General features: G+C 45.6%; 1 protein-coding gene across 12 annotated transcripts in view; it reads right to left on the bottom strand.

The window, feature by feature from the left end:
* Positions 1-25543, bottom strand: part of DLG3 (discs large MAGUK scaffold protein 3) — a 2111742-nt gene that overhangs the window by 641444 nt on the left and 1444755 nt on the right. The window contains exon 1 of one of the 12 annotated variants that reach the window (XM_069612445.1): positions 24796-24914. The exons of the other annotated variants lie outside the window; for them this stretch is intronic. Coding sequence (XP_069468546.1) covers positions 24796-24913 — 118 coding nt within the window. The 5' untranslated portion in view covers position 24914. Of the gene's footprint in view, positions 1-24795; positions 24915-25543 lie in introns of those variants that run through there. 12 annotated transcript variants of the gene reach the window in all.

A 25543-nucleotide genomic window follows, 5' to 3' on the forward strand; every position in this document is an offset into this window, starting at 1 on the left:
ACATGCACACATACACACCCTATCTCAGCCGCCAACGATGAGTGAAACTATGAGGACTGTGTATGTTATTCCTGTTTGGGTTCAGAATGTACACGAAGTTTCTTATGCAAGCTGTTTTGTCATTAGATATGCCCATGTGCTGATATTTTTGAACTTCTAACGTACGAGGGCAAGGTAAAACTCCAACATTGTTGTACAACAGATCATATTGCGTGTTTTGCAGAATGGATTCCCTTCACGGATAGTTTTTTTCAGAATATTTTTCATTTCATCTCCCAACTCTAGCGTACATGACTGAATAGCTATGTGTGTATGTCCATGTAATCAAAAGGTCAAAACGTCAAGTTGTAAGCAAGGCGTAAAAAAGGCACTTGCATCGTCAGTTCTCCACTTTAGTTCTCTAGTGGACATTTTGAGCCCTGATCAGCGGCAGATGGTGACTTTGAAAGGTGGTGGGGTGTAGATTTTTCCGGGCGAATTAGGGAACAAGCCCAACCAACACCAGGGGTGTGGGGGTGCAGGGGTGTTCTCCCCCCCCACGTAATCTTTGGAAAAACGGCTTTCAAAATGTGCAATTTACTGTCCAATCCCACAGAAATAGGACATAAAAAGCATAGGTTTTACATACTAATGGTGGTACAGTATTCTTAGGTCCAAGTGTGATGGTGTATTTTACAGCAGCTTGAATTGAGAATAGCTGGTACTATGTTGTGTGCATTAAGACATTCATTATGTAGATATCCAGTAATGATGGAAATTATTATTTTGTCATGCTGTTACTGGCATTTATCATCTTACTGAGTTGGGATTTATGCATTATCTAAAAAGGGAGAAACTAAGCTAAAATACTACTTGTTTACCACTTAATAAACATTTGTGCAACCTCTAATGTCTTATAGGTGTTGCTTGGTTATTTACCCACTCATTGACTGCCCATGGCAAAGCGAATCCATATGGCCATTCCCAACCACTACCCGCCCATCCCCGTGCAAAATACATCGACCTGGGATCTCTTTGAGGTAGCTTTATCAAGCATTACCATCAAACTTTGTGCTCAGTGTCGGCCAGTGTTTTTTCAAAGCAGTCTTCTCGGAGTTACTGAATTGGAGCTGTAAACACACTACTGGCGTTACAAAAATGTCTTAACCTGGTCTGCCTTCAGCCCCTCAATTTAGAAGCACTATTTGTCATTCACTGAAGTCCTGTTAAAAACCAGCATTGGCAAAGCCAACCGTTTTGGCTTGTGACTAAGTATTTGCCTGCCCTTCTATTAGAATCCCAGGTACTCTCACCATTTTGCACTCACTACCATCAACGGACAGTTAATGCTACTATGAAAGTGAATGACAAGTGCCTTTGTCGTGCCTACACAAAAGCCCAAACCTTTGACTTTGGCAATGCTCGTTTCTAAAAGAAATGGAGACCATTCATGATAAATGGTTACCAGGCTACAAGCAGATGTTGGCACTTGCAGCTTCACTCCATCGGGCTGCGCCCCCGACACAGTTTGATGTTCTCAGGGTGAGCCATGCCCTACAGGAGGGTCCAGTTCATGGGCCGGTCGGCAAACGTTATAAGAATCAACAAATTAATAGGAGTCGGCAGCTCCATGCGCCCGGCCACCAAAACATATGAAACAATAAATGCTCACTTTACAATGCCTGTAAGGCAGCCTTCAATATAAAGCGGGGTTCCTGGGACAACTACCAAAGGTACTTAGAATGTGAGAAATGTTTGCCGATTGCTCAGCGGCTGTTAAAATGGCCATACAAGGCAAGTTGGTCTCTCACTCCAGTTAGTGCAACTAACAGTCATAATGAGGTGAGAGATTGCCAGGAGCCCATAAACTGCCACATGAGCAAGTACACCTGCCCCGGCAGCAATACAGCAGCTAATTCTTTCCCTCATAAATCTGATCCCTGTTTTCAATGCCTCTGCCCTTGTACTGTCGTCTCCCCTCACCAGACTGCTGCTCCGAACACTCCACAACCTTCCCAGCATGACCCCAGGGGCCTTCTTATCCCTGCTGTGTCCTGCCCCAAAGACTCCAGCCACCCCTCCATGTTCAGGTGGCCAGATTCTGTAGCTCTTTCCCAGCCTGACCAGCGACCCACCTACACTGCCCCACACCATTGAGCAGACACCAGCACCAGGTTTAAGGAACTTGCATTAAAATTCTCTAATAAAGTGAATGTCTGGGTGGATGCCATTGTGAAGCCAGACACCCAAGGTGGTGAAAGGGGGCTGAAAAATACTGTTGGCTCCTAAAAATGGTGCCGACTAGGAGGCAGAATAATCTTGTTGCATTTCAAACATGTGGCTGGCCTGTGGGTTACAATAAGGGGTCTGCAGCAGTTGCTAAGCCCTGTGAGCTGTCTTAAGGCTGGGGGGCTTGGCGTTTCCTGTTTAAACACCTCAGGCTGGTGCAGAAAAGGGCATTCTTCCAGCTGCCCGAATCGAATGAGCAAGCGGTTGGGCAGTGTGTGCTGGGGTGACTTCAGAGAGTTTAAGAGGCAGTTGCGTGAGGGCTTACTAAGAATCATAAACCAATGGAGGGTTATTTTGGTTTACATTTTCTTTAGAGAGCACAACCTTATCCCTGTGGAGCAAAGGAGAGATGGAAATGGCAAGGGAGGGCACACACTGTAGTGGGCAGACAGTTCTACCATTGAGCGATACATTATTTGGTGCATACACAACTAGAATTGATAGAATTGTCAGGAGATGGCAGGGAACTGGGGGTAGATGTATAATATGTCGGACACAGCACCATTGACTCTGAAGTTCCAAGATTAACAAACGAAGGGCTACTTGAATTCAGATTGGTATTCCCCAGTTAGAACATTAGTTTAATTTCTGACAATCGTGGTACAGTGCTGCCAGCAGACATCTTCCCATAAACCGCATCGAACTGCAGTCATTTTTATTAGATAGGAACATAAATAGAAAAGGAGGTTACGGGTAGGTTCCATGCTGTATTGACGCTCGGCTAGGCCATCAGCCCGTTGCCCCAGTGCAGGCATGTGGGTCCGGACCGTGGGTGCAAATATTGTGCAGCCTTGGTGGTACGGTTACAGTGGACGACTGCAAGTGGCCTTGGGTCACTCACTGGCCCTAGCCGAAATTCATTCTGCTCAACAAGCTGTAAAGCCGAACAAGTGTCAGCTACTTTAAGCAGCTGTAGGCCCTCACTGACACCGTCAGATAATTGGGAAGACCAGACCAATTCTTTTATTTTCAGATCAAGGGAAGGCCAAGTGACCAGTGCCACCCAACTACTTGGCCTTCTCTTGATCTGAAAATAATTGTGTTTCGAAGTTAGTCTCTAGGACTAGCACTTGGTGTTGGGCGAGAGCCCAGCCGAGCGTTGAGGCCCGATCTAGACGGCATCTACAACGAGGCCCTGCATTCACCAGGGCAGGGCTCCAGGACCGTCCTCAGGAATGATGGCCAGGCTGCAAATAAGTAACTTGGTAAGGTGGTTAACTTTACCGCCACGATCCAACTCAGGAGTTGGGTAGGCCCGTGCACGTGGGCCCTGGCCTCTGCTGGGCAGCTGCTCTTCAATAAGTCCACTGCTCAGCACGAATGGAAGTGAGAAGGCGGCATGCACTGTATGCCCATCACCCCACCCACACAAATGTTATTGGCTGGCGGGGTCAAGGCAGCAAGTGCCAGGGGAAAGAGGGGATGGGAGGATGAGTGCGGTGGACCAGGTTAGGGCTAGTCCTGGGAAGGGTGCCCAAGGGCAACTGCTGGCAAAGGATGCTGGGGAGATTGGTCTGGCCCCTGTATGACTCAAGGGACCAGGCCCCAGTTGCCGGGGAAGGGGAAGGGGAGGAAGGCTTGAGAAGTCAGAGGGGCAAGGAGGCAGTTCCAGAGGGAGGAATCAGCTGAGGAAAGGGATCTACCTCCCACTCTCTGCTTGGAGAAACGTTGGACCAGCAGAGAGTTGGAGCCAGAGGACCGAAGAACTCTAGCAGGGAGGTATTTAGGGAGGGAAAGCTGGATGTAGAGAGGTCCCAGGCCCCAGACAGCCTTGTGGATGATGCAAAGGGTCTTGAGTTTGATCCTTGCTTTCACCGGGAGTCAGTGGTGAGATTTTAGGGCTGGGGAGATGCGGGCCCTGGGCTTGAGGCAAAGGATAAGTCTTGCAGCCCTGTTCTGGATTAGTTGAAGGGGGCGAAGGGAGGAAAGAGACAGACAAAGAGGCTGTAGCAGTAGTCCAACCCAGAGAGAACCAGGCCTCTGGAGACGTTGAGCTTCTGGGGGAAGGTGAGGAAAGGCATAATGCCTCTGAGGTGGTGCAGCTAAAAGTTGTACTTCTTGGCAAGGTCTGTGATGTGTTGCGAGAAGGCGAGAGAGGAATCAAAGATGAACCAAAGGTTTATTGACTAACATGAGGGAGAGGGGAAGGGGGCCAAGAAGGGTGGCCGGAGTGGGGGCTAGTTAGAAGGGGGGGGGGCAGAGGGTAGCCATAGAGCATGCAAGTCTATCAGGTTGGAGGGGTGTATGTGCATGTGTTGGGGCTGCTGATGTCTAGAGTATTATGTAGATTGTTCTGCATTTCACAGTATATTTGTATTCTGTCTGTTACTTTACAATACTGCAAATGGATTAAAAAGTGAATCTCTCAAAGCTGGCTTCTCCAAAATGTTTACAGCATGCACTACTAGATCAGGTCAAAAGCAAACACTGATAAAACGTGGACACATTTTGCATTAGTGTTAAGAAATGCCGAGTTCAGCCAATTGCGGACAGTGTCAGAGACAAACATACTCCTAAGGGGATTCGTCTTCGTGACACACCCGAAATTATATCTTTGTATGCGGATGACGTGCTTCTGTATGTCAGGGACCCCTCGGTCCATTTAGACGCAATCATCCGCGAGATCATCAAAATTAGCACATTTTGGGGCTGCACTATAAACTACACCAAATCAGACATCTTCCCTCTCACACCTGCAACCCCCCCCCACCCCCAACCATCATGCGAATTCCCACTCAGGTGGGCCCCAGAAGGCATTAAATATCTCGGGGTCCAAGTGTCACGGGCTAGGGCTTCCCTCTTGGCAGACAACTACAGTGCCGCAGCGCAGTACGCAGAGGCAAAAATGGAGAGGTGGCGTAGTCTCCCCCTGTCCTTAGCGGGAAGACTGTCGTTAATGAAAAGGATTATAGTTCCAAAGCTCCTATACATATTCGCCAACGTCCCACTCTGGCCCGGGAAGCACCATTTCACAAACTTGCACGCAGGGTTTGCCCGGTTGCTGTGGCATGCTGGGGCCGTTCGCAGGAAGTGGCAGCATATCACCTTACCATACGAGAAAGGGGGACTCAATGCGCCGGACATAGCACAATACTGGATAGCCGCACAGGCCCAACACGCGACTCACTGGTACAAACACCAAGACCCACCTCCTCATGTCAAACTCGAGATCCTGGCAACTGAGGAGATAAATGTTATTGATCCTTTTCCACTCGTACCAGTCTTACGCTCCGGCGGATCCAGTGTCCACCACTATCAGGGCATGGAAACATATGCTGCAACCCCACTCTAACCTTCGTCCGTACTATAAATGGCTTCCCATATGGTCATTCCCAGGCCTCGCCCCCACGCAGGATAGGCTTCTCATGCAACACTGGCAGGACCTGGGGTATCGGGCGCTCTCTGACCTGTTCCCCGAAGGGAAATTCATCACCTTGCAGACATGCAGGCCAAGACACTCCGGCTCACCACTGGAGTTGCTGCAATACTTTAGGCTCAGAGCGGCTGTGCAGGATATGTGGCCCTCATACCCAGACAAACCCCCAGAGTCCACCGAAATCTGCTACATTGCTAATTCAGCGGGGGGTAGGGGCATGATATTCGCACTTTATAAAATGTTGGCTGAGCGTTCTGCAGAACCATCTTGCAAGGTTTGTGATGCTTGGAGCCAGGAACTGGGATTGGTAATCGCTGACGAGATGTGGGTGAAGATGGGTGCGCACACGCGTAAGGTTTCCCTCAACTCTAGATTTAGATGCATACAATTCAAACTCCTTAATCGTCTGTACTACACTCCTCAAGCGGTTGGGAAGTTCGTACGGGATCAACCCCATGTTTGTCAGAGATGCAAATCCAGCAAGGCGGATCACGCACACATGTTTTGGGCCTGCAGGGCTTTGGCCCCATTCTGGGAAGCTGTGCTAGAGGCCCTCTCGGAAATGGTGGGATTCCGGATAGATCCTGACCCCTTGGCTGTGTTGTTCGGGAGGTGGGAGGGGACTAGACGGGTTGTAAAATTCTTGAACATGGGAGCCATAGTGGCTAAGAGATGCATACGGCAGTGCTGGAAGCGGCGATCTCCCCCCCCCCTACACTAGAAATGTGGCTTAGGGCTCTCACTTGGACACAGGTGTTTGAGGAGGACTATATCAACACATTGCCTGTGAATGCTCGCCCCATAAACATATGGACTGAGTTTTGTAGTTACCTGAACGCTAAAGCTGATCTGGAACTTTTATCCTCGCCTCCAACGCCGGATCGGACAGAGGTGTAGGCTGTACTGTGACTCTCCCCACGAGACTACCTGCTTTCTGTGAATGTGCCTGCTCTGTCGCTAATGTATTGATTGTCTGTCCATACCCTTGTATATGCAATATGCTTTTGTTGATGTAATATGTGATCCACTTGCTACTTCTTCTTGCCAATAAAGAGAAGTTTAAAAAAAAAAAATGCCGAGTTCAGTTAAATGCCAAACTGGGTCAACTACCAGGCACCAACACACTTAAAAAAAAAAAAAAAAATTGTGGAATGCATTCTTGCACTTTTGTGTGTGTTCGTTTTGAAAAAGAGTTAATTTACTACCAACAAGAAGCCTACAAATATTTGTAATACCAAAGTGAAGGCGCCAACACTTAGTCCAAAATGTACTAATTCCCTAATCCAATCTCCAAAACACTAAAAACTGAACGCCAGCACTCGCTACACAAGGCAGGACCCAATGGCCTAAACTAGTAAACTGGACCTCGTCGGAGGCCATTCACAGTTGTCCGAGCCAGCTTCCCATTAAAAAAAGTCCCTTCCTTTCCAACAGTCCATATTTGTGGTCTCCGGGCACGATCTGGGCACACATTCTAAACCACCAATTCGGTAGAAATGAATGGGAAGTGCAGTGCCAATACTCCTCTAAGGTTCAGGAATACACTAACAGGATTTTTGGCAGATTTAAAACAAACGGCTAGACAGATTTGAATCAAACCATGAAAACTATAAAAGGGTTGAACGTCAAAAACAGACACTTGTCCGCAAAGGATTGGCACAAATTGGCCTAGTTTATGGGCAGTGGGCGAGCGCAAAAAATGTGCCTAGGACAATTTTCACTGGAGAAACATTATTTTACCCCTCCTAATGACCATGCATGTGAAACAGTGTGGGTGGTGCAGGTACACCACAATTAACGCTCCTTCATGCGCATGACGGATCACAATACACTGTCAAAATAATGTGCTCAATAGTTCCTCGTAAACTTTCCACAATACCTCTGCTGTACATTGCCCCAAAATACATCCTGGAAGCCCCCCACGGTACATTACAGCAGAGACACACTCACTCTTAATGTCCAGCCAGTAAGAAAGTTATGTAAGCATACACTATAATAGCGAGCCAGCATGCCCCACACTTCCACCGCCCGGAGGGGAGGAGACGGGCTCTGCTAGGAAAGCCACGCTGGGCGAGAGGAGAGGTCCATTTATCAGCCCTGCAGTTGTGGCTGCCGCAGCTCGCCCGCCCGCCCGCCCGCCTGCTGTGCGCTGAAGACACCGGATTCCACCCGCTCAAGATGTCGATCTTAAGTCAGGCATGTCAAGACAGCACACAGTTTCGCATTCCTACATAGATGGAAACCACCCCCAAAGAGCTTGAAGCGTGCCTGCGCAGACGCGACAAGTGGGCTACTGCCATACAGGAAGCGCTCACGAGCCACTTGCAGCCTCGCCATGCTGCAGGCTGCCCTGGGCGGTAAACAATCGGCGTGGCCAGTCCTGCTAGGCTATATGTACGGAGTGTGGACTAAACACAAGCAGTCCTTTCTGAATGTGCAGATCGGCCTCTCACCAATGGAAGAGGCTTACACCTACACAAGTGTAAGGCTTAAAAAGGTGCCGGCGGGGAAGGAGAGGCTGAAAGCAAGAACAAGGGAGCCATCCAACGTGCAAGTAGTTCTCCTTGAAGAGTCACCAGACCTACTCTTCTCACCTGCAAGAGTTCTTGGCATTGAATTCATTTAAAACATTACTGTTTGGAAATAGAGCGATTGGAGGTCCCGTCACCATGCGGAGTTGGGAAACAGCACTTGCAACTGGGCGATACACCTTGTGCGCCAAGTAACTGCTTGAAGCACCACGTCAAGTTCAAGCAAACTCCGCAGCTACAGGAAACAAGTGGGAGGCCACCATGGAGGCGTGGGATTTGCACAACGTACACAGCCTCAGGAAGCCAAGTGCGCCAACCATCCAAACTTGGTAATCAGCAGGTCGTAGCGCCACCGTGGACAATATATACGTCTCAAGACATTTATTAGGAATGGTAACTTCTTTTGAGGTAAAACGTACAACAAGCAGCGATCACAACCTCCTGAAAGCAATATGGGAAATGAAAAAACCTACTACCGCACCGAGGCGGCTACAAATGAGGGCCGCAGTGGACATAAATGAGGGGGAAAACCGCCTAAGACTTAAATCATCAGCATTACTTGAAATCACAAGGCGATATCTACAGACAAAAGCGTTGGACAAGATGGGTACGGATCTGGTAATAACAGACTACTGCCCTCTGTTGGTGCCCTATCAATGCCCAAGGTCTGGCAAAAAACCCTACAAGGCTCACCATCATAACAACAACCAGTCATTGAAAGCAAAAAGACTTGAAATGCGGAAACAGATAAGGGAGACAAAACACTTTCCCCTCGAAGATCAACAAATAGGAAGCAATATTAGCCACACAAAAGTACAAAAACGGGCTAAAATCTTACAAAATATCGATGTACCAAACAGACTCTGAAAACATGTTAAGAACCTTAAGTGGCAAACAGCCTAAAGCCTTTTGGTCTCTTCTATCAGCTCAAGGAAGGTCAAGCTGAGATGCCCTACTAAGTAGTGTAAATGAAAAAAATGGGTATCTTACTTTTCAAACCTGTTCGGCCCACTACCAACAGTTGGGTTAAAGGCCGAAATGGACGTTGAAAACTGGACATTGAAAAAGACAAACTGGTTATTGCACACAAAACCGCCAAACTAAAATCTTTGAGCCCCGGGACCAGATGGGCTTTCAAACTTCGACCTGAAGAGAAACATCGACGCTTGGGCTACTTACTCTGATAGCTGAAATATTCAAGACTAGTGCAGAGTCAAAGACGATTCCTCGATCATGGAAAACATCAAACTTTGTCCCGATATTTAAAAAAAGGGGACAAAAGGGGACCCGAAAAACATTCGCTCAATTGCTTTGCTGGACTGTATTGGGAAAATCTTCAGATCATGCCTCCTAGACAAATTCAAAGTGTGGTTAACATCTTCAGAAGGTCATGACCCATTCCAAACCGGCTTCACTAAGAATGTAGGAACAACGGTCAACATCATGCTGCTCGGTATCCTCAAGGATACTGAGCAGCAACACAAGGCACCCCTATGAGAGTGCGCCTGAATGGAGCTGGCCTTCTTTCAACGACCTTATACACATATAGAGGCGTTAAACAAGGTTGCCCATTGCCCCCTGCTTTATATAAAGCATACATGGGGGATTTGCAACAGGGGAAAAAGGAAAAAAAAATAATCAGTCAGAGCCTTCCTGCCTAAAATGGGCAGTGAAAAAAAATCAGCAGACTGCTCTACGCGGACAATATTATTTTAATTGATCAAAGAGCGGTAGGTCTGCAAAGAAAATTGGACAATCTCTTAAGAGTACCTGGTATCCAACGACCTAGAGATCAACACAAACAAAACCAAAGTAGTGATCGTAGAGAAAACATCAAGAAGAACAGAAACATCATCCTGGTACCTAGAGAAAGAACGCCTTGAAAAGGTAAAATCCTTCAGATATCTGGGTGTCACATTCAGCAGTAGTCCACAACTACCCGTGCAAGAGACTCTTTGACTTAAAATCCGAAGTTTGACAACACAGACGTTATTGGTCGATTTTCACTCAAAACAGCATTGACCCTCTACAAACCAAAGTTTGCACCAGCATTTGTTTACGGTGCTGAAGCAATGCCGGCAATTCCACCTAACATCTGGAAGAAACTAGAAGGCTTGTTTTGGAGAAAGATACTGTGTCTTCCAGCCTCCACACCGATGGCATCAATCAGAAGGGAATTAAGTCTAACATCACTGAAAGGTTCAGTAGACTTAAACGGACTAATGCTGTTCAGTAAAATTTGAACCTCCAACCAAAGAATATATGCGCGTATTTGGGAAAAATTGAACAAAGGAACAAACAACACGCTAGCTTCATGGGCCTCAAATAAAGTCTCTCTCTTAGATGAAATTGGAAGCTCCGAGGAGGAACTATTGAACAACCCAACGAAATCCGTGAGCAAATTCAAAGAAACTAATTGGTGTAACACCTTGGAGCGTGCAGCAAGTAACAAGTTAACAATTCACTTGCCAATCACTGTGTACAAACTGAACAATCCAATAAACTACCTGGTTACGTTTCCAAGCAAGAGGCTATGCTCGACCTTCATGCGAGCACGCCTCAATGTTTTGAAACCAATGAAATTGTAGCAATCAGAGACAAAACCAAGGCTAACTCGTGTCGTTTTTGTGGCCAAGTCCACTCAGTTGAAACACTGAGACATTTGTTGCTTATATGTCCAAGCTTGTCAACAAAAAGAACGATCCACTTAGGACACCTGTATACATACTTTTGTAGCCTGGATGAGGAACACTGGTGGTCTTACCCAAGAATGGAATGAATGGAATAAATAGAAAACCAGTGATCGCAGTGGGTAACTTCCCGGAGATAATAACCAACCACAGTTAACAGTGCTGATAAAAAATAAAAAACAAACAGGATTCAAAGCAATCAAACTTGTAAAATCTGGTAAAACACACTTAAATCAAGTATATAAAAAAACATTTAAAATAAAAAATTAAGGTACACCGATTGCTGCATTTAGAGACCTACACAGGCATGGTGTAAAGTCAGACGATAGAACTAACTTCCCAGATCAGATTGTGTTGCTTAGAAAAAATGTGTGAGGTAGCGCGACATTGCAGGTCGCAGTGTGTGCCATTTCTTCTTGAATAAGCTTTAGTCTATAGCAAGTATCCCAACAGTTGCCTACATATTACGGCATATAAATAGCTTTATAAAAATCATTGCAGACTGGGCTACTGGTTTCTTTGCTCAAATGGCAATGTTTCAACACTTAAAAGAACCCCATTTGTTTTGTGCTCGAGCAGCATGACGACATGGGGCAATTATAGAGCAGTTCAGGATTACAACATACTAGTAAGGTACATGTACGGACTCTGGATGGTTTGTGCAACAATATTTTCCTACGCACACAATGGAACATTCTTATGGCAGCAGGGTAGTATGCATGATGCAATACATTTCACAGTCTACACGCGTGCGTGCGCACACACAGACACACTTGTTCACAGTCTCTCTCGAGGCAAAATACAGTAACCCCAAAGCCACCCAACCTGGCTGTAATGTGCAGCAAAGAAGCAGACAGCGGTCTCAGTACAAGTAGAGAGCAGCTTTCACGATGTGGTGAACAACTGAAATGGACTGCAGAATGAGGTGGTGCCAGGTGGGCAACGTCTTCAGGGCTTCACTTGAGAGAGCATGGGCAGACCATTTCATCTGACTGCAGAGTTTAACACTTCGAATGGCAAACCACTGGGCAGGCATATAAAGTCACCTCAGTTCTCCAGGTGCACACAATGTCGTACTTGCCAAGAGGCAATCATGACTTGCAATAGCTACTGGCAAGTGCACATTTTGAGACCCACTTACTGTACCCTTCGAGCACCTGGGTGCATAGCTTGGAAATAGGTGCAACTGAGAGCAGTGGTGAGAAACCTGCTTGTGCCAACTGCGCACTTAAATGTTAAGATACTTCAATAGGTATGGATGTAGTGTGTGCCTGTGGAGAGGTGGTCTTCGTCCAGCAACCCAACTGAATCAAACTGTAAACTACAAAGGCTCCATCACTAATAGAAATCTTGCCATTCTTAATGTTTTTTTGTTATTGGCAACATTTTGATAGCGGTCTTCAATGGAAACTTCATTTATCACTTTCAATGCTACATGATAGCCTTTTAAGAATCCGGCAATTTGTTTGGTCATACTGAACGCCAAAACTAGTGAATACGCTTGTGTTTCACATCACAACAGGCTTTCGCAAGGCCATTTTATGAATACATCTCGGTTCCCCTTTGGCTACCTTTGTTCCAAATTGCACATGCAAATTCCTGTATGGGTGGCTGATCATCATCATACTAAATAATAAAAGGCCAGGTGTACGTTTGTCCGAAGCCGTTGTTAGCCGTCTCCGGTTACCACCGCTAGAGGGAGCAGTTTGCTTACGCATACAATAAGAAGACTTCAAGATCATCTTCCAGGTTAACAAAATGTGTATTTCAACAATAACATACAATTAGCTGGCAAATAAGCCCAAGACAGGTATACCACTTTAAAAGCATATTTCAAGTTGCATGAAGAGACTCATGCTGCACGTGAATTGTATGACTGATATTCCTCAAGATTATATATTCGAGTCCAAAACCCATAAATGCAATCCAAGACCATGAGGAGCAGATACAACAATTGGCCGTAGGTACTATGTTGAATTTTCAATGGATTCTGTGAGATTTTGTTTGAGGTTATACTCCTCCACATAAATGGAGCAAGAACCTTTACAAAAAAATGTTTTAATACACCACATAATATATTTACATTCTGAAAATGGCTTCCTTTGTGCACAATGGCTTTTCCACTAGCACAATTTATATCGCGCTCATACACTTCATTTGCAGGGACAATAAAGGTGAGAAAGTAACGCAACAAAACCCCAGAAATTCAGCTAAAGCCACCTTAACTTCGCACCCATGTTGCGCAGACTAAGACCACAATGACGTTACTGATGACATCACAACACTAACTGGCATTAAGCATGGCCTTCAGCCATGGCCAGTGTGCATGGCCAAATATATTTTAAACACATGTATGGGTACTAGTCATGGCCTTCAGTTATGGACAGTGGTCACAACCTTCACCCATGTGCACTGAATATTTTAAAACACTAACAGTCCACCAACCATAGATTCTGGCCTTTACCAGTGGATACAGCTTTCAGCCGTGTCAACTGTATACAATATGCACTAGCCAGGCACTAGCCATGGACTTTAGCACAATACTGGCCAGTGGCTCCAATCTTTGGCTGCGCCTACTATATATTAGAACATAAATGGGCCACTAGCCATGGCCTTTGACCTTGATCAGTTTTTACATCTTTTGACCATGTTCACTGCATGTTTTAAAATAATAAAATTCAATAAGCGATGGCGTTCGGCTGTGTCCACTGTTATGTTATGTTATTTTGCTTATAAAGGCGCCAAAGCCCCAAGACATCCAGGCGCTGAAACAGAAACAGAACTACAGAATAGGGATTTCAGAATTATTCAGACCAACAGCCTGGTCTTCAGCAACTTCCTAAAGGCAAGATGATTTTCTTCTTTTCAGAGTGATTCTGGTAGCTCTTTCCAGGCCTGTGCCACCCGGACCGGGAAAGAGTGGTCATTGCCCCAAGCTCTTTCAAAATCGGTTGACCTTCAAAAGGCATGCCTTAGCATAGCAAAGGCTCCTAGTGGGTTGATAGATCACTACTTTCTCTTTAAGATATTGAGGAGCAGTCCCAAAAATACACTTATGTCCCAGAGTTAACAGCGTAAAGGAGGACTCTGGCTCCCACCGGGTGCCAGTGCAGCTCTCTCCATGCTGCCGTCACTGGTTCTCGCTGTGCTATATATGTTACTTGGCATTTATATAGCGCTTTATGTATCATTGGTATGACTTCAAAGGCATGGTAGGATGAAGACACTTGGGAGCCGTAGTTCAAGTCAGTAGAGAGAAAGAGTGACGAAAGGTGTGTGGGTGCACCGGCTATGTGTGCAGCTGGGGTGGTTGATGGATGATGGCTGCTTTATAGCGATAAGTGTGGTGCTGGTGAAATCAGTTGGATGTGTTCAGTCTGGTGGGTGGACACCTAGACTGGGTTCTGGCTGCGGTAGGCCCGAGGAACGCCTAAGCTAGCCAGAATGTGCTCAGATAGCTGTGTTTTATTAGGGTGATGAGGTGTTTGTGGGGTCATGTCCGTTTGAGAACCGCTAGGGCGAATTTATCATGGTATAGCTGTGTTCTAGTTGAATGATGGTGTATAGAAGAGAGTAAGCATAGTGGTGTGATATGGTGGATATCAGTACAAGTGCCTGCCTGAGACCGGGCATGTGAGCAGGACAGTGGGGACGTACATAGCGACATAAATATATTTAACGACAGGATGTATAGGGGTACATCTGGGGTACAGATACATAAGCGGATACTGGTACATGGCATATACAGGTGTTCCATCCACTCCATTCCAAAGGGTTCCATCTGTTCCATCCTCTCTATCCACACTTCCACCTGCACCAACTGTTTCATCCGCACCTACTGGTCTGTCCGTTCCATCCACTCCATCCGTTCCACCCGCGCCAACTGTACCATTCGCACCAATCGTTCCATCCACTCCAGGGGTTCAATTCCATTCCCACCGGTTCCATCCACTCCCACCGGTTCCATCCCCCTTTTCCGCTCTGTCCGGCTTGTGGAAGCATGGTGATCGGGTATAAGGTGATGAGCGTCCACTCCATCCGCTCAGTCCAGTTTTGGCTGCCAGGAGGCTAGTTTCATTGAGTGTTTTTTGGAAGTATCAAGCGTATCTTTAGGGTGGTCATTGGAGTTATAAGAAGAGCCATATTTTTAGTAGTTTGCGGAATGACAAATAGTCTTCGGTGTGTCGGATGTGTGGGGGAAGCGAGTTCCAGAGAGTGGGGGCCAAGGACTATGCGCACTGCCTCATTTAGTATTTTCTGCAGTTTATGTATGGCATCCCTACTGGCAACCCCCCTAACAGAGAGTTGTAGTTATCCAAGCGCAGTAACGTTAACCCTTCTAACCAGGGGGCCAACCAATCTCAATACTCCAAGATAATAGTTGGTGTTCCCTCACAATGTAGTTCACGTGGGCATACGCATTTAGATTAGCCTCCATATAAGTGCTGAGAGCCTTAACCTTCATAGTAGGCTCTGAATCAGACGAGACATCTCCCCAATGGACCCTAGACCCGCGTCCCTCCAAAAACGATTTCGTCCACCTGACCGCTTCCCCTGAAAGAACCCCTATGACAGCCAGTCTCTCCACAGTATTTTATGGTCTAGTAGATCGAAGGCTGCTGATGAGTCCAGCGAAATCAGCAGCCCCAATCCACTCCTCTCCAACGCGGTCAGCATCTGAGTCTGGAGATCGACAACAGGTGCGTAGGAAACCAGATTGTTTCTTGTGTAGCGTACCTATGACCTCCATATGTTGTTGGAGCTGCATTGTAGCCACCTTGTCAACAATCGTAAGAAAAAAAAAGATGTTGATATGGGCCTCAAGTTTGCCACATCATTGGGGTCCAAACCCGGTTTTTAAAAAAAATGTTAAAGGGGGGTCACCACAACATTAGTTTGAGGGATAACAGTGATTAAAAGATACATTCACAAATCTGCACAAGAATGGTGCAAAAACACCCAGATGTTCCAGGATGACCTTAGATGGCAATAGGTCCCCTGGACAACTCGTGGGATGCATAGTCTAGGATATTCTCAACTTCTGAATGCGTCACAGTTAACAAAATTGCGGGGCAGGCAACGCCAGGTTTTGCTCTCTGAAATCGGAGGACGTTTGAGCCAACCATCGATTCTTGTTGCCCATTTCCTATAATATCACCAGAAATTGCAATATATTTAACTATCCAGCTGTTTACAAATCTTAGCTTGGGCAAGCACAAGTTTGTCAGGAAATGCTTTTTGCACTCGTGTATAGTCTTTTTTGGGGGTTTTATTTTGGTTCAGAACTGTATGCTTTTCCAATGTTCTAAACAGTTAAAAAAGTTCCTTCATTTCATTTCCAGCCCTGCTGATTTGTTTGCTATAGCGGTTACTCCTTGTATTCCATCTCCCTACATTGCCATTCTTCTTTATTCTTGAAACGCTTGTCCTTAAGCCATGAATGTTCAGCCTGTCTTTTGCTTAAACTTAACTTAAGCTGTACCAGTTACGGGGAGAATCATTTTTGATGATTAGGAATATCCCTAACACTTTGCAGCTTGTTTTGGAGCTAGCCTATCAAGCAGTGTTATCATATGTCTATTATAGCTCTCCATCAAAAGGTCAGGATGATCCAGCTCAGCAGTCAATCATTAAAACATTCATGCGTTGCGTAAGATCTTTTGGAATGGCCCGATGGTTTCTCCCCAAAACCTTACGTGGTAACTCCTATTGTGCCTGAAAGGTTTTGGGAGTTACATCTGACACATAAGAGTGATCCCACCACACACAAGGAGTTTCCCTTTATGTGTGTCGGATCAGAATTGTTGTGTAAAACAATATTCCCGTTATTCAGTAATCTTTCCAATTCAAGTGCTTTCTTCTCTCTTGGGTCTCCTCTCCACAGGTTTAGATCACACAGGAGGATTATAGCACTATTTGCTTTTTGCATGGGGGATAATAAATGTGTAAGATCTTCATTGAACGGGGGGGTATCACCTGGTGGCTTATAAAGGGACACAAAATATATGCTAAAATTGTGATTGGGAATGATTTTCGTATGTAGGATATCACATCCTTCACACTCCACTTCACCTCATTCAGGCCAAGGTTTTTTTTAATTTTTATAAATAATAGCTACCCCACCGCCCTGACCCGTTTCCAGATTTTTTCCAAAAAATGCATAGCCGATGGGAGTCACTTGCTCTATAACTGGGCTATGGGCAAGCCATGTTTCCGTTATGTACACATTCTCCAGAATGAAGTTGTGGACATCAACAGTATGTTTCACTAAGGACCTGGTATTAAGAAGAGCAAGGTTAAGGGAGCCATTTGGGAACCTTCATAGGGGCAACTTTTGCAGTTGGGGCACAATATTCTCCTTTGTAGGAGCAGCTTCCTTAATTTCCATGGTCACAGCCAAATTTGCAAATAATCTAATGGAAGCAACCTAGCCTAGTGCGTATGGTGGATTGCCGTAAAGAAAAAATGACCTATTCCGAATCAGGCATATATCTCGGGGCCCAGCAATGAAAGCCTCCTGTTTCTAAGTAAGTACCCTCCGAATGAAGACACCAACTTGAAAACCGACCAATATGGATGTAAAATGGGAGAAAACACAACGCCTCCCACCGTGGACAACCGTAGACCAGCTGGTCCCTGACGCGCCGACACTGATGTGCCTGACCGAGACAAATGCGTGTCCAAAACTACAGGACCGCTGGGATTTGTAGTTTATTTAGGCACCACTGTATATTATAGGTTCATTAACATGGGTACAGTTTCCCAATATAGTTGTATCCACTGTAGATTATATACATTAACCAGCCACGAACCATGGTCTTTAACACTGCTAGCCAGTGGTCATGGCCTTTTGCTGTGCAGACTGTATATTTTAACATATTAATGGGCACTAGCTAGGGCCTTTAGCCATGGCCACTGACACAGCTGCAACATTGCCCACTGCATATTTTAAAAACAGGGATGGCTTTTAACTATGCACATTGGTATTTTTGAGCACTGCCCGACCACTAGCAATGGCCTTTGGTAATGGCCAGTGACCCCAGCTTTTATCATGGCCAAATCCATGTCGCCTAAATTGTTATTAAGGTAATCAAACTGTTCATGAGCTTACTTATAAATGATGTTATGTCTAATTCCTTTATTGATGTAATCAGTTATATTGAGGGTTCGAAATTGCCAAGAGCTGGGAAACAAAGAGCTACCAGGAGCTACTTTTGACTCCCCAGGCGAGTGGTGCCATACAAACATAGCTATGTAATATTAACGGTATAGGTTTGAGTATATGTGTAAAAGAGAATAAAGGACACAACAAAGACATTTGAAGCATATTGGATTTGCATTTTATGTATTAGTTCCCGTTTCCCCAGGCATAGCCCCTACCCAACGGGTCGCCGGATACCCTGGATATTTATATATAAATACAAATGTAAATATTAGTTTGTTCAAAATCTTAAATCTCTGAAAGTTCCTCACGAATGCTTTGAAATTTTGACACAACATAGCATTTGAACACGCGCGTGTTTTGATATACCTACCATACATAGATGTCACACCTGTGACAGGCAAAAACATGCTTTTCCCAAAAAACAGCGCCATCTGGTGGACATAAAAGCAACACACGCTATACTAAATATTTTATGATTCCATTTCAATGTTTCCAATTTAGAATGGCTCAAATACATGCAGAGGAAACAGCAGAGGGACGTGCAGCCAGACATCAGGATGCACGGTTGCGCACAGCGATCGCGTTCTGCAGATTCAGATCTGCTTCATTCTCAACGCGACAGGCTGAGAGTGGCTGAAAGACGTCAACAGGAAACAGAACCGCCAGAGCCATTAAAACTTTGCTTGCCGGATATTCCCGCCGAATCAAAGCATTTTCTATCTAACATTGGGAAATAAAACTCATGCTTCCAAATGACGTTGTTTGGAGCAGAAATCGTTAACGGCTCAATTCATGCCAATTGCGTTTGCAATTACCATCAACAAAGTTCAAGGCCAATCTTTAGAATTGTGCGGTTTAGATCTAGACATGGATTGCTTCTAACATGGACAATTATATGTTGCGTGTTCTAGTGCGGCAAACCAGACAATCTCTATATCTGCACAGACAATGGAACAACAAAAAATATTGTATACCCACAAGCATTGTGAAATTAAACATATTAGATAACGTGCACCTTCTCTTTTCTTTCTTTTCCATTTAACCAGACTGAGCCACAGCAACACGTGGCCGGGTGCAGATAGTATTCAAATATATATATAAATAGTCAATGTATTTAGTGTTGTCACCAGTGATGGCATTAGTGATGTGATTTGTGAGGTCATCAGTGTTCTCATACAACATGCAAATATCTGTGATGTCATCCTTGTGGTAATATGCTGTGCAACAGGGGTGCAAAGTTAAGGTGGCTTCAGCTGAATTTCAGGGGGTTTGTTAAGTTCTCACCTGAACGTCCCTGCAACTAAAGATTTTTCCTTGAATTTCAAGGGTTTTGTTATTCCAAAGATTTTTAGAGCGCTGCTTTGTACATGCCCATTGTCCATTTTAAAAAGCTACCAGACCACTATCCATGGACTTCGGATTGCAGGCTTTGAGAACTCACTGTGTTTTTAGGCAATGCGCTGTGAAACTAAATTATTTGCCATGGACCACACACTTTAGTTAAGCAGCGTGCTCCAAGCAGAACACCCCTTTTCAGCGCCTTCATTTTCCAGCTCCCTGATTTGACGTGGCCTTTCCGCCGCAGCGCCCATTCATGCGCACCCTTTGTGGTGCAAAAGCCATTCCGCAAGGGATGTTTGGACGTGGCTGACATTGCAGCCACGTTCACACTGTCTCATGCCAAATAAAAATCACAGAACTGCACCGCAACAAACCTCACCACCTCCCAGTTGCGTTGCTTTTAATTAAATTAGTTAAATAAAAATGAAAAAAAAAAAAAATTATCCTGGTTCAATGCTCAGCATATAACCACTAGGCCACAATGTCTTGCTGCTTCACAGGGCATACATTTCATACTTGGCATATAATGTAATATGTTCGATGTTAAAAGCCTAGGTATGAACTTGTGAGAAAGCAAACAACATTGTTGCTTAAAGGTCAAGGGCTGAATCTCGAACTCCTTCAGACCAGTGTTCTCCAATGGCAGTGTTCAGCATAAATGTGATTTTTGTTTAAATTTCATTTTGTTTTAATCGCCCAAAGACAGAATAGTCCTCTTTTTTAATAGATGTGCAGTGTACAGGGGAATGTGTGGTGTGAAAGTGTACATGACATCTGAATGGGTGTTCATGCAATGTGTGTGCATGGTGTGAAGGATTGTGCGTTCAGTGTGCATTTCCTACGTGATGGCGAGTGTTAGTGTGTGCGCCCGTGTGTTTATGTGAACATTGTAACACATTGAGTGCGAGTTTTTAGTGTTTGTGTGTATGTCTCCATGTAATTCGAAAGATGCCCCATCTGGTTCTTGTTTTTTTGTTGCATTTTCTGACTTCTAGTTTTATCCATCAAGTGTTCTGTACTACAAGTCCCAAAATGCAAAGTAAAAAGGAAATCTGAATGATCATCTTCCAAATAACAAGGGACGTGTGGCATATTACAATATATACAAGACATGTAACTTGGCTAGGCTGCAAGAATAACATATGCCCAAGTACTTTCTGCTCCCATAGTGAAAATCAAAATCTGGCCCCCGTGAATATTTGCACAGTACTGCTTAGCTTCAAAGTGAGTAAGGGGCCTCCCCCCCCCAGGTCATGTTGCTCTAAGTGGTCTTGTAACTTTGCCTTAATTATTATGCACCATGGCCTAAGTGGGCTAGCCCTTTTCCTCCCTTTGAAGCTAAGCAGGGTCAGCTCTACTTACTGCATGGATGGGAGACCAGGGTCACCAGTGATTTTTCACTCTTGATGTCACTGTAGCTGTAAATATATCTATTTTTTTTAATTATGATTAAAAGATTGCAGGCTTTGAGAACTCCAATATTTTTAGTTAATGAGATTACATTATTTGCTGAGGATCACACACTTGGTTAAGCAGAGTGCTATAAGCCCCTTGTTTTATGGCCGGTATCTTGGTGACTGTTGTCGTACCCGCACAACCCCAACTGACCACATTTAAGAAGCATGTAAAAGGGGAAAAATGACCAGCTGAAAAAACATACCCAGGTACTTTGGCCTACAGAGCTAAAATCAAAAGCTGCCGCCTATTAATATAGGCACACTAAGTTAACATGCATCTTAAAGTGAAATATACAAATGTAGTTCAATAGACCTACTCAGACGAAAGCGCGCAAGACAAAATAGCATTGGACTTTTAATTTAAAAAAAGTAATGAACACCAGAAAAAGAAGTAGAGAGAGCGAAAGTTCCAATAAATATGCTAGCAAAGTAAAAAAGGTGATCACCTTTTAAACCCAGCAATCTGCCATGAAATATTCCCTGGAAAACTAAATCCCAATACGAAACAAGTGCTTGTGGTCTTGCGAGAAAGAGCCTGCACTGGGAACATGACAACCTGAGCAAAATCCTGGTAGCCAAATACTTGAGCAAGCTTGCCAACCTCATTAAAAAAAAACAAGGGGTTGCGTTCACCCACATGTGGGCTTTACTGGTGCCATGAAAAGCAGCCACAATCGGGGGGGAAAATAACTGCGCCATTGTCCAGGATTGTAAACTCTCCTGCCACATTGTGGGCAAATAATGACTTACTTTCCCTCTCATCATTTCCCCTCCTGACCCCCCCTTATCTAGCTTTCAGAAATACTCTGCTTTATAAAGCTAACTTGAAAAGGTATGCATACCATAGTGTCACTCAAATATATAAATCCTTATAGAACTAGGTTAGGCAAAAAGGAGTACACTTTTTATTTTTGTATTTGAAATGCGCTTAGCAGCCCTGAGGCATCAAGGCGCCGTTTCAAGAATGTGTCTTAGTTACAGGAAGTAGGGGGGCATACAAGTGTTACAGTAGTCGAGTGCCTCACATGATGAACAAGGACATGAGGAATACATACATGTAGTAAAGCACATTGTGGTGATCTTACACCAATAGCATGGTTTTTACTGCTTTTCTAAAGACCGTGTGGGATTCAATACCTCCGATAGAAGGCGGGGTAGCCGGTTCCAATTGGTAGCTGCTATAACTGGGAAGCTAGAGCTGTCTGCTCTAATCCTGAGGCTTTTGGGAATGGTTAGGCGGTTGGTGTGGCTAGATATGGCGGGTCTGTTAGAGGGGGGAGCTGAGAAACTTTGCGAGAGGTACCGAGGTGCTGTGTCATGGCGACATTTATGGATAAGTGCCAGGGGCTTAAAGAGGATACGCTTTTTGACGGGTAACCAGTGGACAGATTTCCTGGTGGCCGAGATATGGTCTCTCTGTGGCTGCTCTCAGGGCATTGTTCTACATCAAGTTTTTTGATGTTCCTTGCTGAAGTGCCTAGTGGGAGTGTGTTGCAATAGTCTAGGCGAGATCCTATGATTGCTCTAGCGATGGTGAGGGAGTTTTGTTGTGTTAGGAAGGGCCTGGCGGCCGTGCTAAGTTTCGAGTGGTAGGCTGCTGCTGATGATATTGCATTCACCTGTCTGGTCATGGTGAGGTTTGAGTCTAGATATATTCCCAAAGTTTTGACTGACTGGGATACCGGGGGCCCCCACCCCCACATGTTTACTGAGACTACAATTACCAGAATGCAATTCAGCAAAAGGCAAGGACCACAGTAGCACAGTTGAAAAAATGAAAATTCTGAGGTCCATTTGGATGCCCATCCATGCAGTAATCGGGACTGACGCTGCTTAGCTTCAAAGCAAGGAAAAGGCCGGCCCGTTTCTCTTTCTCTAGGTGGTCTTGTAACTTTGGCTCATTTATTGAGCAACATGGCCTGAGGAGGCTAGCCCCTTCCTTATTTTGAAGCCAAGCAGGGTCTGTCCCGATTACTGCACGGATGGGAGACCTGGATGGCAATCAGGTCACTGGTCATGGGTACTGAACTACACATACCCACAGCTATCCATAGTCCTTTATAGCCACGAATATCAGCAAAACGGCTGGGAAAAAAATGCTTTCCTGCCCCCCCCCCATTCCCTCACAAAGTGCCGCCCTCATCTGTGCCCGCTCCCTCAACTCCCCAGATTGCCTCCTCACATCCCATGCCCTCTACCTTTTACCCCCACAACTCATGCTGTTTCTGTGATGCAATTTTCATTGAGAGGTCGGCTATTCAAGGCTATAGAAAGCTTTGTGTTGCAAACTCAGTCTCTAGAACCAATCCACGCCTCCCCAACTTGCAAATTTCACTTGGTGCCCTCTAGCCACCAACTGCCCCCTAGCCTGATGGCATATGCATGTTTTTTGACCTGCAAATCGCTTTGTTCCTGCGTTTTGTTTTCCCATATCCTCGGCTATAGCAATGGATATCCTTCGCATTGAGAGAAAAACAAGATGGTGGTCTTTTCATTTCTAAAAATAAACGGTGTTGGGTAAATCCACAAGATGATCTCCATATATTTTTGGGAAGGGGCACCACCTTCTCCGTCAAATATTTCCTAAGATACTGCATGGAATTACCCCAAACTATACATGGATCGCGAGTCAACACTTCATTCCCACGTTGTTTTGGACCTGGTCCAAATCCGTCCAGCGGTTTGGGCTGTGCGCTTTGGCAAAAATGTACCCAGTTTTGTCTATTGGAAAATGAATGGGAAGTAGGCTGCAATGTTGGAAAAAGGTTTTGCCGCTTAATGACTTTTACATTTTGTAACTAATCTTTACGAAAGTTTTCAGACTGGGGGTCCATGGGATTTTAGTCACTTTGAAATTTCAGCCAAAACCATTACTTGAATCAAAAGTTATTAATGATAGACTATTAAGGGGTTTCCTATGGGAGCCTGACTCACCTTAACTATAGAGCGGCAATAGCCGCCCTATTATATATATATACGTCACTGTTGGTGCTGCTGCAAATTAAGATGTCTTACTCCAAGTGTAATTTTCAATTCTACATCCTCGCTAAATATATAGGTTATCAAGAAAGAAGTACTATGAACATAGTCCTACAAGCAAATCAGCCAGACATAGCATGGATTTTCATTACATTTGTAAAAGGGAAAACGATGGGAAACGGCAAGATCCTTATGAAACATGATATTATTTAGAAGATGGCTTTGCGAAAACCTTTTCCGAGGTTAAACAAGCGCATGTATTAGTGTGGGTACTCATGTGGCACTGAAAGCGATAGATTAAGTTTCTATCGAAGACAGCTTTCGAAATGATGTGAATAAAAAAGGATTATTTGTGCCATTCTGCCTTTGGAATCCTGCACACTTTCTGCGTAGAAACGTCCCCCTCTCCCGCACCCAATTAACATATGCTACGGAATGATGAAGTTGTGCTGCAAGTGTCAGGAGACTGCGACCAGACCCCCAACATGCAAAAGGCAGCAGGGGGGTCGCCATGGCAGAGTTCTAGGCGAATCATGTGCGGCTTAAGCTCCCAGCAGAGACAGCTGCCCGGCCCGCGCCTGCCGTGCCCCCGGGTGAGATGAACACACGCCTCTGTGGGTGGGTGGGTGGGGGTGGGGGAGGGAGGCAGGGATTGGAAAGCAGTGCAGCTTGGCAGGCGAGTGACGGAAGCCGGCTCCTTTCTCTGGACTTTCAGGCAAGGCACGTAAAGTGGCCCTGACAGATTGGCGAGGGGCGCTCCCTGCCAGGGGAGGGGAGGGGAGGGCGCGGTGGCCAGGGCTGGCAGTGCGAGGGTATCGTCTGACATGCACATGCAGACAGGAAGCCGTCTGGGGCACAGGTCACGTCCACCGCAGGGAGGAAACAGTCACAGTGGCACTGGCTTCATGCTACGATGTTACCCCGCCCCCCTTTGTGCCTCAAACCCCCTCACCATCACCCCCCCGCCCCCTGAATGCACACCCCATACCTGGGTCCTTCCTTTCCTCAGCGCCACCCCGCAACCAACACTGCTTTACAAGGGTTATAGCAAAACTGAAGAAAACAATGAGAGCGCGCCATTGGCCGGCCATTGCCCCGCACAGCATGCAGCTTCATGCACACGGCTCCCCTTATGGCTCCAGCCAGCCTGACAGCACAGCGAGATGTTCAACTGGCTCATGATCCGCAGCGGCGCTCGGCTTCAAATCCCAAACACAGCGAAACCAAAGCTGCGCCGCGCCCTGCCCTGCAACGGTACTCCGGGACACCAAGCCCCAAGCAAGGGAACGATGGCGGATACCCCAGAAAAGTATGGGACTCTTAGTTCCCGCCCGCTTGACCTCTGGGCACATCTAGTACACACAATCACACATAACAGACCCCAAACGAAAGGGCATCTCTTGTGAAAGTTAGATTAGATTATGTGTGCCTCTCCAAGCCTTTCGTTGGTTTGGCTCAGCAACAACACTTTGCTGCATTTTCGCTCAAATAGCCAACTGCTTGCGAAGAAAGGAATACTGCTGTGCAGGGGTACAGGCGGTGAAACGTGGCTAAACCGCCTACTCAGCACCACACTACTACTAAACCAGCCCCTGATCCCAATTATAAAGTTGAAACAGGTGGAGCCTGAGACAACCGTCGCCTTTTGTGGTAACCTAGGCCGAGGGCAGGTTACACTGACGTGAACACAATAGTAATACAAACACCAAAAGTTCAAGGGCTCCAAAAACAAACAA

Source organism: Ambystoma mexicanum, chromosome 5p (genome assembly GCF_040938575.1).
Source record: "Ambystoma mexicanum isolate Mex_15411 chromosome 5p, UKY_AmexF1_1, whole genome shotgun sequence".
NCBI classification, from domain to species: Eukaryota; Metazoa; Chordata; class Amphibia; order Caudata; family Ambystomatidae; genus Ambystoma; species Ambystoma mexicanum.